General features: G+C 41.6%; 1 protein-coding gene across 1 annotated transcript; it reads right to left on the reverse strand.

The window, feature by feature from the left end:
* Positions 1-1,150: 1,150 nt before the first annotated feature.
* NR0B1 (nuclear receptor subfamily 0 group B member 1) lies at positions 1,151-3,284 on the reverse strand. Its single transcript, XM_071750277.1, has 2 exons — positions 2,652-3,284; positions 1,151-1,532 (listed from the first exon to the last, which is right to left on the reverse strand). Exons 1-2 carry the CDS (start codon positions 3,244-3,246, stop codon positions 1,288-1,290), a joined length of 840 nt encoding a protein of 279 aa, XP_071606378.1. The 5' UTR covers positions 3,247-3,284; the 3' UTR covers positions 1,151-1,287.
* Positions 3,285-14,171: the final 10,887 nt, after the last annotated feature.

Genomic DNA, 14,171 nt, shown 5'->3' on the forward strand with positions numbered 1-14,171 from the left:
AAGGCTCTGAAGATTCCTTTCTCCCCCCCCAGCACACCTCCTATTAAGCAGAGTAACTGCTTCAACTTCATTGTCTTTTAAAAAAGCACTTCTTGCTGCTAGTGGTGAATGATTTAAAGAGTTACAGATACCTCTTACTTCAGGAACACTGTCACACTTCTATCTCCATTTCTTATCAGTATTCCCCAGGGCAAAGGATAGAAAATTGCACACAGAGAAAGGAAAACCATGAAAAAAATTGCCATTAAACCATCAGTTTTCCTTTTCTGATTTTACTTTTAAATGATAATTTTTATTGCTTTTTCCAACAAAACCACAACTACTTTGGGAGAAAGGATCAAATCCAAGACAGAAAAAAACCCCAGACACGTAAGCTCAATGTTTAATTAAGACATCTTCATGCAAGCTGACAAATTCAGCTTAATAGTTTTGTATAATAGTTTTGTATTTCTACAGGAATAAGCAGTCTGAAGAATCTGGCTACGGAAATCCCAGACAGCAATCACCTAAGTGAAAAGCAAAGAAAAGTGAAGAGTCGACACCATTTATCCTGACTCTTCTTAGCATTCTCTATTTGGGTATTTTCAGAGGTGTTTTGGCTTGCTCGTTGTTTTGGGGACTACAGTTCCTTTATTCTCTTATAGCCCAACACATGTTGCATTCAATGTTTTACCACAAGTGTTAGAACTGGCTAAGCTACTTTAAGGTTCATAAAAATATTCTTAATTTTGTTGACCATATGGAACAAGAACTATAGACAATATTTTCTTTAATGCTCTTTATAGATTTCAGCAATACTGAAGTCAATAGAAGTTGTTCACTGATTGCTGTAAGCCTTTGATAAAACAAATATTTCAACTACAAACAGAACTGTGTACCCTATTCTGATATAACAGAAATTTGCAAATTAAATGTGTAGTTCATTCCCCCTTTCCTTATGCCAACTATGTTTAAAATGTAAACCTAGACTGCTGCTTATTTTGAAAAAGAGGAAATTATTCACCCTGAAAGTAAAGTATAATAAGTCTGTTATTTATTAAGAGATATGGTAAAAGAACAGCCAGCTGACTTTGGATATGAACATTCTTCACAACTACTTGTTTTGATGACTGTAATATATTTTTAAAATGTGCAATAAAAATCAACTTCAGAGCTTGAAGAATATTTTATTATGGAATACAAAAATACTATCTATGTAAAAACAATAAGTTAGTTTATTTACAGTACTTTACACTATTTCTAGAGCATTTTCTTTGCATTAGACTTATTTTCATTATTTACAAGCCTTTATAATTTTGCACAAAGCATTTCCAAAAGCATGTCATCCATGTTCACTGCTCCAATGATGGGCCTAAAGAATAATTCAGCAATCACATTAGCATTAATAGATCTTAACAAAGATAAAACAACAGTCAGCTTGGCAAATCTGGCTCCATCACCTCTGTGAATGAGTCTGACATGTTCATTTAGAGCCTGTTGTGCTTCCCTCTGCAGTCCTTCGATGTACTGTGTACACTGCAGACCAGGTAGATCTGAAAAGAAAAATAAATTATTTTGTTTACATAGTTTCTAAAACAACATTCTTCTTAGGGAACAACTACTAACAGATTACAGACTGTATTTTTCACTCAAGGAATGAAGCAAATGAAACTGCTAGAGGACTTGTGTGCCATATCAACATGACAAATTTTATAGAACAGTTCATAGTCTTACGTGAGTGTTCTGGACACCCAACACTTTGCTAGTCAAACTTGAAAAACAACATTTGTCAACCTTCATCTAAGTATTAAATAAATTATCTGATAAAACAAAGTTTGAAGAATGGCCTCCAAAACACCTTTAGAGTGGCAAACAGAATGTGCTAACTGTGGGGGAGATAAAAGTAGTTAACTTCTACAAAATTCATAATTCACATGTAAGGTGCCTTTGGACGAGTTCTTCTGAGTAGCTCCAGATTTCAAGTGGCGAGAAGCATTCTCTCCACCGTACGACTGAAAGTTTCCTGCTGAACCACAGCAAGGATACTAAATGCCGGAGAGTGCAGAATTTCCCCTTTTCAGTCTAATACCGATAAACAATTACCTGGTAGAGCTGCACTTCTAGAAGTCTTGCCACCAAGAGCAAAAAGCCACCCTCCATCATAAACGCTCCGCACAAAGCCGAAGCAGCACTTTGTTCCTGCAAGCCCTGAGCCTTCTCTAGCCCCTTCCCATGGCCCCCAAACCTCCCGGGGAGCGCACGCTTGGGCCCGCCACCTCGGGCGGCCGCGGAGAGGGAACCCCCTGTTCCAGCCGCCTCCCTCCGAAGGTACGGCGGCAGTCGCCCCGCTTGGAAACGCAGTGGGAACCGCTCTGGGCTCCTAATTTTCCCTAAGTAACCTCGGAGTTACTTGTGTTTGCAGAAAGCCTTTAGAAGGCACCAGCTCCCGGGACCCCCGACCTGCCCGCAGCCGGACCCCCTGCCTTCCTGCCAGCCCAGGCCCCGAGGAGACAGCGGGGCCAAATCCTGCGTCCCCCTCCTCCACCTCCTCTGTTCCCCTGCGGAAAAGCCCCGGGTCCGCCCCGCTCCGCTGGGGTACAGACGGGTTCTCCCCATTATCCCGGTCACCCCTGGGAGACAGCCAACCTCCCTCGCCCTGTCCTGTCACTCACCCGGGTTGAAGAGCACCGTTCCCTTAAGGTAAGCGTACTCTTTGGTGCTGATATCCAGGCTCCAGCACTTGGCCAGGAAGCCCTTGATTGCCTGAATCTCGCTGGCCAAGGGCAGGTGCGGGTCGCCGCCGCCGAGGCCGTCGTGGTGCTGCCGGCCGGGCTCCGGTCCCCGCGGAGAGGGCTGCTCGCCTTGCCGCCGGGTGGTGAGGATCCTCTGCAGCATGCTGGGCTCCGCGCTCTCCACCGTCTCGAAGTGCACCCGGTCCTGCGCCAGCCCCAGCACCAGAAGGGGAGCCCAGCAGCTGCGGACTAGCAAGAGCTGATCCTCCAGGGGCAGCTCCTGGAAGCAGGGCACGTTCTGGACGAAGCGCAGCGTCTTCACCAGCACGGCCGAGGCCGCTTTGCATGCCACCTGCGGGCTCCTCAAAGCCACCCGCCGCCAAGACCCGCAGGGACAGCCGCGGGACGCCGGCCCGCGCCTCGGTCCCTGCCCCGCCGGCCACGCAGCCCGCTCTTCGCTCCGGAGAATGTTGTAGAGGATGCTGCTGTGCCGCCTGCTATCCGCGCAGCAGCGGCAGCGCTCCACACACGCCATAGCACCCAGGGGTACGGGCACCCAGGGGTACGGGCACCCAGGGGTACGGGCACCCAGGGGTACGGGCACCCAGGGGTACGGGCACCCAGGGGTACGGGCACCCAGGGGTACGGGCACCCAGGGGCCGCGCCGTCCGGCTCACCCTCTGCTTGGCTCTTAGGTTATTTATAGCCAGCGGGTGTGTGCGTTTATGTGTCTGTGTGCGTGTCTGTGTGTCTGTGTGTGTGCGTGTGTCTATGTGTGTTTGTGTGTCTGTGTGTGTGCGTGTGCAGCCGCAGGCGCTGTAGTAGCGGTTCAAAGGGGCAGACACTCTTCACTGACTGGAAAAGAGAGAGAGGAGGAGGGAAGGAAAAAAAAAAAAAAAAGAAAAAAAAAAAGAGGGAAAACCCTCCCTCCTCCTCCTTGCCAGAGACAGCGATTGCTAGAGGGAGCCGGCGAGCCGCCCTCTCTTGCCTATAGGCTGCGGCATGATGAGCAGCTAAACGCCCCTCTGCTTTCCTAGTGAGGGGACATGGGGCGCCCCTCCTGCCTCACTCCTTCCGAGCCCCCGTCCTGGTTTATGTTATGATGGGATTCTTGGAGCAGGGCAGGGCGGGACGAAGAAGGCAGCTCACGCCGCTGTCTTCTTCAGCCCCGCCATGAGCCGCCGCCCCCTAAGGTGCCCGCGGAGCCTCGTCTCAAAATAACTGGGCTGCCTTCGGGGGCAGGAGATAGGAAAAGGTGTAGTGGGGGAAACGGGTGGGCTATGTGGCGGAACTGATGCAAACAATAGATTTCCCAGAGGAGGAGAAAAGGTAGACGCCGCTAATGATACTGTGGGCTTTTGTGTGTGCCCGTCCTAAAGTGTGATGCCCCTTGTGCCCCATTAACACCTTAGTGCTGCTGTGTGGGGAGTGAGGATCGGAGAGGTGCCTGCAGAAACCAGAGTGGCTCTGACAAGCTGACAGTCAAGGACATAATTAGCAAGATGTCTATTGTAAAAGAGGAATTATTAAAAAGAGGTTTTGGAATGTCAGTATATTGAAGATTTCCATATGGTTCTCATTGTAACTGACCACCATTCATAGTTTCCCTATTTTTCTAGAGTGTTTCATTGAAAAAAAAAAAAAAAAAGTGGGGCTTAAGAGGGAAGTTTATCCATGAGCAGTGTTCTCTCTTTGTGATGTACCAGGTATTCCTGACGGCACTGTTGCTTCCTTCCTTGATGAGCAATGGATTCCTTAGGAGCAGCCTAAGGTTGGTACCTGAGCCAGACAGTTGATATTTACCCAGTCGAGAGATGACCTCAATTTACAGAGCTTTGCAGCTGCCCTAAGGCTGGGATTTGGCTGCTTGAAAGTAGGTGATGTCTAATCTTCTGTGAACTGTAATGATCCAAAATCAGCCTTTCAACATTATCTTAAACAAACCTGAACCCAAAAAGTGGATTTTTTTTTTTTTTTCCAGATCAGTGATTTCCATCATGCAGTCATGGCATTTTGGATAGAGAAGAAGGAATCCTGAATTTAGATTTGCAGTTATTTTACCATGCTCTTCACTGGGAATATGCCTATTTAAGGAGGCCTTTGCATATCACAGACCTTTTTTCTCACACCCATAAGTTAATTCACCTTAGCTAATGGAACTAGGTTTTGGACGAGGCAAAATTAAGGGAAGAGAAGCACCACTGAAGGCACTCATCTGCTTACCATTAAAAAAGACTTGTTGATTTTCGGGCTCTGTAAAGAGCTGTGAGTGCCACTAAAATAGTGCATTTAGATAGGGTGTTGGGGGTTCACCATTTACGTGTTTAGGTATAAGTAATGATTTTTTTCTGCCCAAAGTGAGCTCATATGCCTTCCAAACACCTGCCTGGTGGTGCTTAAGGATACAGTCCCATAAAACCAGATGAGCCAATCTAGTAGCTCACTGGAGCTGAAAGAAGTGACTCCCACAGCCCCACTTGCTGCCACTGCTTTCCTTGTGCCAGCTCTGGCACTCACCTTGCTTCTTGGTGAGCCAAATGCTTTTACTCAAGTGGCAGCATCTTTATAACAGTAATTACAAGAAGAACAACAGAGAAATGAGATACCTTGAAATGTGCTTTCCTTAATTTTTTTTTTCCCAGTGATGACTTGGCATCCCCTAGATACCTGTCTAGGTATCTAGTCTGACCACTTGTAACACTCATGTGGAATGGCAAAATTCTGCTTGGGTGAATCAGATAACAAACTAATCCATCAAGAAAAAAAAAAAAAAAAAAAAAAAGTGTAATTTTCTGCCAGTTTAGTAAATGGAACTCATTCAGCTAGGGATCAGATGAGTGCCAGAGCAGGTGGAAAGGAGTGGCCTGACCTCCCTTCCAGAGTTGGGATGAGAAGGGAAGGAGCAGGACTGCTGCTGCAAGCCATTATTCCACTTGGCCCCCATACAGAACTCTTCCCATAGGGAGGAAAGCCTGAGAGTAGAAAAGTAGAGGTAGGAGAGAGATGACTCAGAGCAAGCTTTATTTTTAAGCTAATCTTTTAAAGACCATCTGAAATGTGTTTGCTAATGACCCTTGGAAAAGAGAACTGTGTTATAAAATATTAGTGTAGAAATAACTTTCAATTACGGAGCTTATTACATTTATTTACCTTGAGGAATGCAATCCTGATATAGAACAACAGATGAAGAATGGATGAAAAGCTGGCAAATTCAGCTCTTTAATACACTGTTCAAGGTTGTGGCATAAAGAATGAAACACAATATAGCACCACAGTGGTAGTAGGACACTGCATATACATTACAGTAATTCTTAACTTGAAATTCATGTGTAAATACATATTATTGGAGCTGATTGTCTGAGTCTGGAAAGTTCAGGAACATACCTTTGTGAGTAATACAGGATATTCTGCCAATAAAAAAAAGCATATTCAAATAGGCTCATAAGTTAGCATGGATTTGCTTTGAAAATTAATGTGAGGCCTTTTAAGATCAATATATCTTATCATAGCTTTTGATTCAGATATATTTCACCTAAGCTGGATATTTTAAAATACCATCCTTCTGGTGAATCACTGATATAATTTCTTATTAAATCAAGTTCATGTTATGGTATTAGAAAATGTATTCATTTCCTTCGTACTGTTCTTCATATGTGAGTTTGAAAGATGCATAAATGATTTATAGCTTCACTCTAAAATCTGTATCTCAGATGTTTACAATCTTCAAATAACTTCTGCAGCTCTATGGATACATTCTTTGCTTCAATCACAATCCACCACGTTTCCAAATCTATACACGTTTTGTAGCTAACAGGAAAACCATTTGGCATGCTGTTATGCTGGCAGAGGAGATAGACTCCATTGTCAGTTTTTTCAAAATAATCAGGTTAGCTTACCCTCGTTAAAAAAAGGATTTTTCTAAACCATATCATTTCAACAAAACTGGATTAGGGAGTGACCCAGCAATTACAGTGGTACATGTAGTGTACTTGCAATCGGGATAGCCCAAAGTACACTGAGAAGTGCTGATACCTTAATCTATCTCAGCTGCAGCCAGACAACATCCTTGGCTGATCTGAGATTCAGAGAATTTAAGGCTGGCTGGAACCACCAGCTCCCCTTATTGGGCTTCCTAATGGCACTGTTAAACACTAAGCTTTTGCTGACTGAAGTTTAGGTTTTGCTTATCTCTATGCCTCTGCAGGAAACTATTCAATCTCAATTAGGAAGCTCAGTCCAAGAGGTAAAAGCCCACCACCCCACTGGTTGTTTATCACTTACAATATAAAATTAACACTGTGCTACTATTTGTCAGCTTCAGCTTTAACTTCTAGGCTCATGATACTCCTTTCTGTATTAATTTAAACCACAAGAATTACCCTTGTCAATAGTAACTCCTGTTTTTAATAAGTAAAAAAGATTTTAGCTTATAGACAGAGCTTGCAAATTAACCTTTGAAGGTATTTTTCTCATAAGACCTATTCCATTGATTAACTTTGTAGCCATTGCAACACTTTTGCCTATTTCTAATACTGTTTGAAGCGTGGACATCAGAACTACAAAGAATATCCCACTTACACTGTTTTCACCAGTGCAATAGAGAGAGGTAACAGAGTTCAACTGACATTAATTACTCCAGGCCTTGTTCATTAACAGGTCATATTAGCCTTTTTGAGTTGTTATTGCATATTGCAATGGAAACTAATGTTAGATTGCTTGTCTGTTGTGACTGAATAATTTCCTGATCTTCCCACTACAGTTCTGTTTATTAGCAAAGGTAGGATGCCTTTTGTACTTCAGTTTGGCATTTGGCTGCCTTATAATGCATTCTGTATAAACAGGGCGAGCAAGCCAAGGGGTGAGCTTTTCTGGTCTACAATTACTTATCCTCATCATCTGTCTTTGTTTAGTGGTCAGAGTGAACCAAAAACCAGAGGACAGAACTGTTCTCTGTTACCCCCTCTACCCTCCCAGAGGAATTTAAAAGTGAAATAAGCTAAAAAGACCTCAAGGTTAGAAATTAAAACTGGAACCAGGTATACGGGACAGGGAAAGGGCAGCAACACATTCTGAGGGATGGGAAATACATATTTCCCATATGCATATTTCTGTATATACAAAACCCAATTTGATGATCAGAGAGATGTCTTTCTGAGGGTCTGAGCATGTAGTGAGCTGATGGAAAAGCAGGAGCCTCTCTCCAAGATCTCCAAGTGCAGTGAAGCCAGAAGGAAGAAAGCAGCAGGAAGGGGGTGGGCTTCATGGGAAGGAATTTCATGCTTCCCAGAATCCCTCAGGGTCCTAGAGATCTGCTCTGTAGGTCCTTGTATCCATATCATAAAATACACCTAGCTCATTCAAGCCATAACACCATTGATCATCATCAATGATCACCTTTGCCCACTTCTTCGGTCTGTCTAAGTCACCCTGGAGGGTGGCTCTCCCTTCTGGGCTCTGTCAACCTCTCCACTCATCTTGGTGTCATCAGCAAACTTCCTCAGGATGCTCTTGATTCCAAGAGCTGGGTGTATTGGGCCCAATATAGATCACTGGGGCACTCCTCTTGTGAGGAGTTTCCAGTTGCGTTTCCAGTTGGAGTATGAACTATTTACTGTTACCCTCTGGTATGGTCTGTCAGGCAGTTCCCCACCCACTGTACAGACCCCTTGTCCAGGCCATGCTGAGTCAATTTTCCAGGAAGAGGATGTGGGGTACTATATCAAAGGCCTTGGAAAAGTCCAGGTAAAAGATACCCATCACTCTCACTGTATCATTCAAGAGGGTTACTTCATCATTGAAGGCAATCATGTTTGTTAAACATGATTTGCTTCTAATAAATCCATGTTGTCTTTTCTTAATTATGTTGACCTGTTAATTGACCTGTGATAGTCTCCAGGAGGGTTCGCTCCATGATTTTCCCAGGGACTGAAATGAGGCTAATAAGTCTAAAATTGCCCGGGTCCTCCTTGAAACCCTTCTTAAAGATGGAGGTGATATTATTCCTCCAGTCGTCAGGGATGTCTCCCAGTCTCCATGACTTCTCAAAGATTATGGAGAGTGGCTTCACAATGACACTGGCAAGATTTCTTAACACCTTAGGATAGATGGCATCTGGACCCATCAATTGGTATGGGTCAAGCTCTTGTACTAGTTGATACACCAACTCTTCCTTCACTGACAACAGGCCGGTGTCTTCTTTAACTTGAACTTTTGTTCCTGGGACCTAACTGCATTGGTAAAGACAGAGGTAAAGAATGTGCTGAGAACCTCTGCCTTTTCAGCATCATTGGTGACTTGGTCACCTGTCCAATTTAATAGCTGGCCAATATTATTCTTCTCTTTTTGCTTATTGCTAATATATCTGAAGAATCCTTTTTTAAAGGATTGTCAATTTTTGAAGGATTTTGTCAATTTTGATATCTCTGGCCAAATTTTGCTGAAGCTGAGATTTTGCTTTCCTAACTGTTTCTCTGCATACCCTGCTAATAGCCTCATAATTTTGAACCAGTAATGTTTCACTTCTCATCCTCTGGTATATTTCCCATTTGGTTCTGAGCAGACCTAAAAGCTTTCACTCAAGCCATGTGGGTTGTTTTCTCTGCCTACTTCCCTTGCCTTTAAAGGGAACGAATTGGTTTTGATTAACTAGGAGAGTGTTCTCAAAAATCTCCCAGAGCTCACTAGCTCCTTTACCTCCCATGGAAGCTTCCCATGGGATCCCTTCCAACCGAGCCCTGAGCGAGCAGAAGTTTGCTCTTATAAAATCTAAAACCTTTGTTCTGAACTAACTTTCATTGTGCTAAGCAATATGTCAAACTCCACAATATTGTGGTCACTGCAGCCAAGTCTGTCACTACCCAAGATATCACACAGCAGATTTTCTTGATTAGTGAGTAGAAAGTGTAGCTGTGCCCCATTCCTGGTTGTCACATCCAGCATTTGTGTGAGGAAGGAGTCTTCTACACATCCAGGAACTTAAGTGTTGTCAGGTGAGCTGCAGTGTTGTTCTTCCAGCAAGCATCTGGGTAGTTAAAGTCTCCCCTTAGGACTGGGTTTTGTTGACCTGAAGCTGTCTCAAGATGCACCCCAAGCTTTGCAGTGATACTACCTGCAATATTTATTCTGTGACCTTGAATCATTAGAGAACATCATAAACAGTACTTCTGAGGGAAAAAATAGCCAGGTCAGCAGAGTCATGTGGATAGATAATTTCCCCTCTCATTATCAGTATCTGCAAAAACAAGGCAGGAGAAAACCAGCAGGAGTTAGAAATCTTTGTTTAATTATAGTTTACATGTCATCTTTGTTTAATCCTGTTTGCATATCAAACTGCATATACCCTCTTTTCTCTACTGTTTGATATTAATTAAATGATATATACGATATCATTAATACAGTGTAGCTTGCATGAGGACAGAGACCATTTAAGAACAGACAGAAAGAAGACAGTTTTTCCATAGAAATAGGAAAGATTGATAAATATATTTCCCTTTATCCTCCATTTTGATAATCTGTGGTTAGGGTCTGGTTAGTTTGAGTTTGAAACCAGAATAGGGAAATGGATTTAGAGAAGGAAGGCATTCTTTTTTTCTCCTTCTAGCCTGTGCACACCATTCATGTAGCTTTAGAAAATTTCAGTAAAATATGAATGTTTTACTATTTCACTAATTTCACTATCACCTCAAGGCATGTCTTGAGGTGATAGTGAGGTTTTTGCTTTGAGTGGCTGCCTTGGAAGAGGAAGAATTTACAATTTCACACCACCATTTAATTTGCTTACCAATATACATCATGCAGAAGGTCCACATCAGAAGAAAAAAAAAAAAAAGCAAAACAAATAAAATGTCATTGTTGTCACTTCACTGACTTTTTTTGCATGCAGAAACATTCAGTTTTAGTTTTACAGTCTTTTCAAGGTCAAGTTTTTTCCATACACCTATAATACAGTAAATCACATAATTACCTTGGACTTTTACTCTCAGAAGCTTTGTCTGAAAATGAAAAGTGAAGAAGTTCCTGATTGCAGATGTTAATATCTAAAACTTTTAGCAATTATATGAGGAATAATTTGGCATAAAACAGCCATGTTTACTATTTATTTGAAGTATGACTTCCTAATTTTAATTAGTTATCTTCCTTACCTATAAAGGTTTATGTGTCATATCCAGCCTAAATCATTGCCAGACTTCCCTGGTCAGCAAAGAGCAGATCACTCTGAAGCAGATCAGACTATAATTAAAAATGTGGAAAGAGGAGAGAGAGAAATTATCTTACTTTAACTGAAACTGGGTGAGTGGTTTTTTTTTTCTTCCCAAGATCTCACTTACAAGAAGATATGAAGCATCTGATTCCCTGCTGTAGTAGATGCTGAACTCCATCTTGATTCATGACATTCTTCTCTGATCACTGGAATTACAACAATGTTAGGGCTGCTGTAAAATTCTGGTGCTGTTGACTGTACAAATAAAATCTTCTGGGTTTTATACATCCCACAAAATTATATACCAATAGCTTTAGTAAGTCTAGAAGAAGTAGCAATGCCATGATAGAAATGACAATCACCAGTCCTTCAGACTGTCAGTTACATCGCCTTCATTCCTATGGCTAAATTAAATTGACAGTAGTTTCACATCCTCATTTTCATGAGTAGACATATTCTTAATAACTTTGATTTGTTTCAAGTAATAACTGCCCATCCCTGATGTTATGAAGCAACATAAAAAGGAAATCCCATGTGTTCTGGCATATGGTGACTGTGCTGTATTGTGAGACTGTAATTTAGGAAAGATGATACACTACTGAAAGAAAATTAAGTGTGTTTTTCCAAAACATTTAAAAGCTGAGGTGATGTTGCTGAAATGCCATCATTTCATGTATCTGTTGCTGACACAGCTCATGTTGAAACAGTTTTATTAAAGTCATTACAAGGTCAATGGAGAATCTCCATGCATATCTGAAGTGTTTTGAGTGATTTATGTGAGTCCATGGGTATTCATTATGATGATATTCTATCATGTTTCCATTGACAGGCAGAGCAATGTCACTGGTAATGTCCAAAATATATCACCATAAAGCTGGACCTTATATGCAAAAAAATTAAATTTAAGATAACTCTTAAAGTTTGACAATTAAGGAAAGTTAAAGGGACATATTTCAAGTAGCACTTGTCACCTAAATTGCCGTTCTCTGGGTAAGTGTTGACATGCAGTAGGCTTTTTGGCACACAAACAGACATAACATCTGTAATCTGTGTTGTAAGTGCAAGGGAAAGAATGTAGTGAGAGCCTATTCTAAATTATCTCACCTTGTCTGGTTTGTAGGTACTCTGCATCAATACAGAGATGTACATTAGACATCTGCAGTTTTCTGTAGGTATCAAAAGAGTCTCTATAGTGAGGGCTCACGTGTATGTATTCATCATTCCTCCCCCCAAAACTGCAACTGCCCCATTGGAAACAGGGAGTGCTTATGGATTTCCTGACACTTTTATATTGCCATTTCTGTAGGATGATGATAGTTAAAGGCTGAGATAAGGGTGCCATTGTGCTTTGGTGCTCTGTGACTGGAAGTGAAACTGTCAACAGTCTGGCACAGGGACTGTCACAACTGCCTGAAGAGGACCAGAGGCAGAGAGGACAGGCAACAAAGAGGAGATTATTTGTCTGAGGTTATTTAGCAAATCAGCAGTAGCAAATCTATCAACGGAACTGTGGCTTTTTTTAAGCCAGCAGCAAATTTTCTCCTAGATTCAGTGAGTCTCATATTCATACCACATGTTATGGCTTTCCTGCATTATTCCCAATTCCACACAAGGCCTAGCACGTGCCTTAATTTTAAAATATTGCAAGCCATATTCAATACAGTTTGTTAATTTTACTGAACATACAAAAACAACTTGTAAACTTGGTTCTCTAATCAGCTGAAACAGAGGTCAGCCAATTTCCTCATTCAGGAAAAATTGAGAAATGTAAGCTGTATTCACAGAGGTCAGAATCTTGCTGGCTGTTAGATGTTCTGGATCACAGTGCCACTTTCAGAGAAGTAGTGGAACTTAACATCAATGGAGTAGTCAGCATTTTTAGTACCAACACTGGGAACATTGGCCCATTTGTCCTCTGATGCCGATGTGACAGATTCCTTCCCACCCAGTAAATACTCCAGAGCAGAATAAATGCTGCAAAACTTCCCTTTCCACTTTCTTTAATCCTTTTTGTTTCTTTGTATTGTGGTCTCACATAGATGTTCATTCTATAAAGCCACATTTTTTCTCTGAAAATTTTTGTGTAGCCATTACAAGGCCCCTAACTTCAGGTTCAGGACATACCTATAGTAGTTTTCTCCAAAACAGAAGCCACTGTCTCACATCAGTGTCCCATTTCTTGAAAACAGGCACTATTTCTGAGGAAGTGAGGCTGGGAAGAAGCTATGGTCATAGAAGCTGGGTAAGAGGGCCTGTTCTTTCATCTAAAGCCATCATAGTGATGCTTTAGTTGTTTGTGTTGAATTGCTTAATTTAAATGAAAACAAAAAGGAAGAAGACCGAAAGACAGATACAGATTAATTTTCCAGTTATGCTGAAATTAACCATACACTTAATATCCTCAAGGATATTTCCACTGCCTGGGAAAAAGAAGACAACAATGTGAGACTCCAACTTAATACATACAATTTGCATGCTAATATACTAGATTTGACTATTTTAAAAGAGTGAAAACATCAGTATTACTTCAGTGGTAAATATTGGTTAAATATTGGAGACTTTTTTTCCCTGGTTTAAAGTAGTTGTATAATAACCTTGTTGCATATCACATATCTGCTATCAGGGCATGTTAACTCTGCTGAGCCAGATGTTGGCTGGTGAAACAGCACAGTTTAACAGTCCCATAGTGGACAGATGAAAGCAGGTGTAAAACTAATGAACCCTGGAGTCCTGTATAGAGAAAAAAATTTCTGTGCTTTTAACAACTTTTGTTTAGCTTCTTCATTGCAAACCAAAAGCCATGCAGAAAGAAGTGGAAAAGATGGGTGGAATAGATAGGCAGAGGAAAATTTTTGGAGTCAAAGCATGTCTACAGTTTCCAAGTACATAGGACTGCTGAATATCAAAAGATTTATTTGTTTCTTATGTGTGTGTAAGAGTTACGTGATTTTTTAACTAGGTAACAAATAGGAAAATGTATGTGATTTTTTAATTTCCATTAATTCAATTTCAAGCAAGAGATTCTGACAGAATTATTTTGTTGATGTTTTTCACTAAAGTGGTACAATTACACTCTATTTTAGTAGCTTTATTCCTCTGTGGTCATAGACACCTGTTTTAGGTGTTAGAATTAAGCCTTTCACTCAGGGCAATGGGCAAAAGCTAGTTCAAGAAGCAATCCACCTTTCTTTTTTTGCTGGTGCCAAGACAAGAGAAGCAATTTCCATAAATTTCAGATTTATATGCCAGGGAGAGTATTA

Source organism: Heliangelus exortis, chromosome 1 (assembly GCF_036169615.1).
Source record: "Heliangelus exortis chromosome 1, bHelExo1.hap1, whole genome shotgun sequence".
Taxonomy (NCBI): Eukaryota; Metazoa; Chordata; class Aves; order Apodiformes; family Trochilidae; genus Heliangelus; species Heliangelus exortis.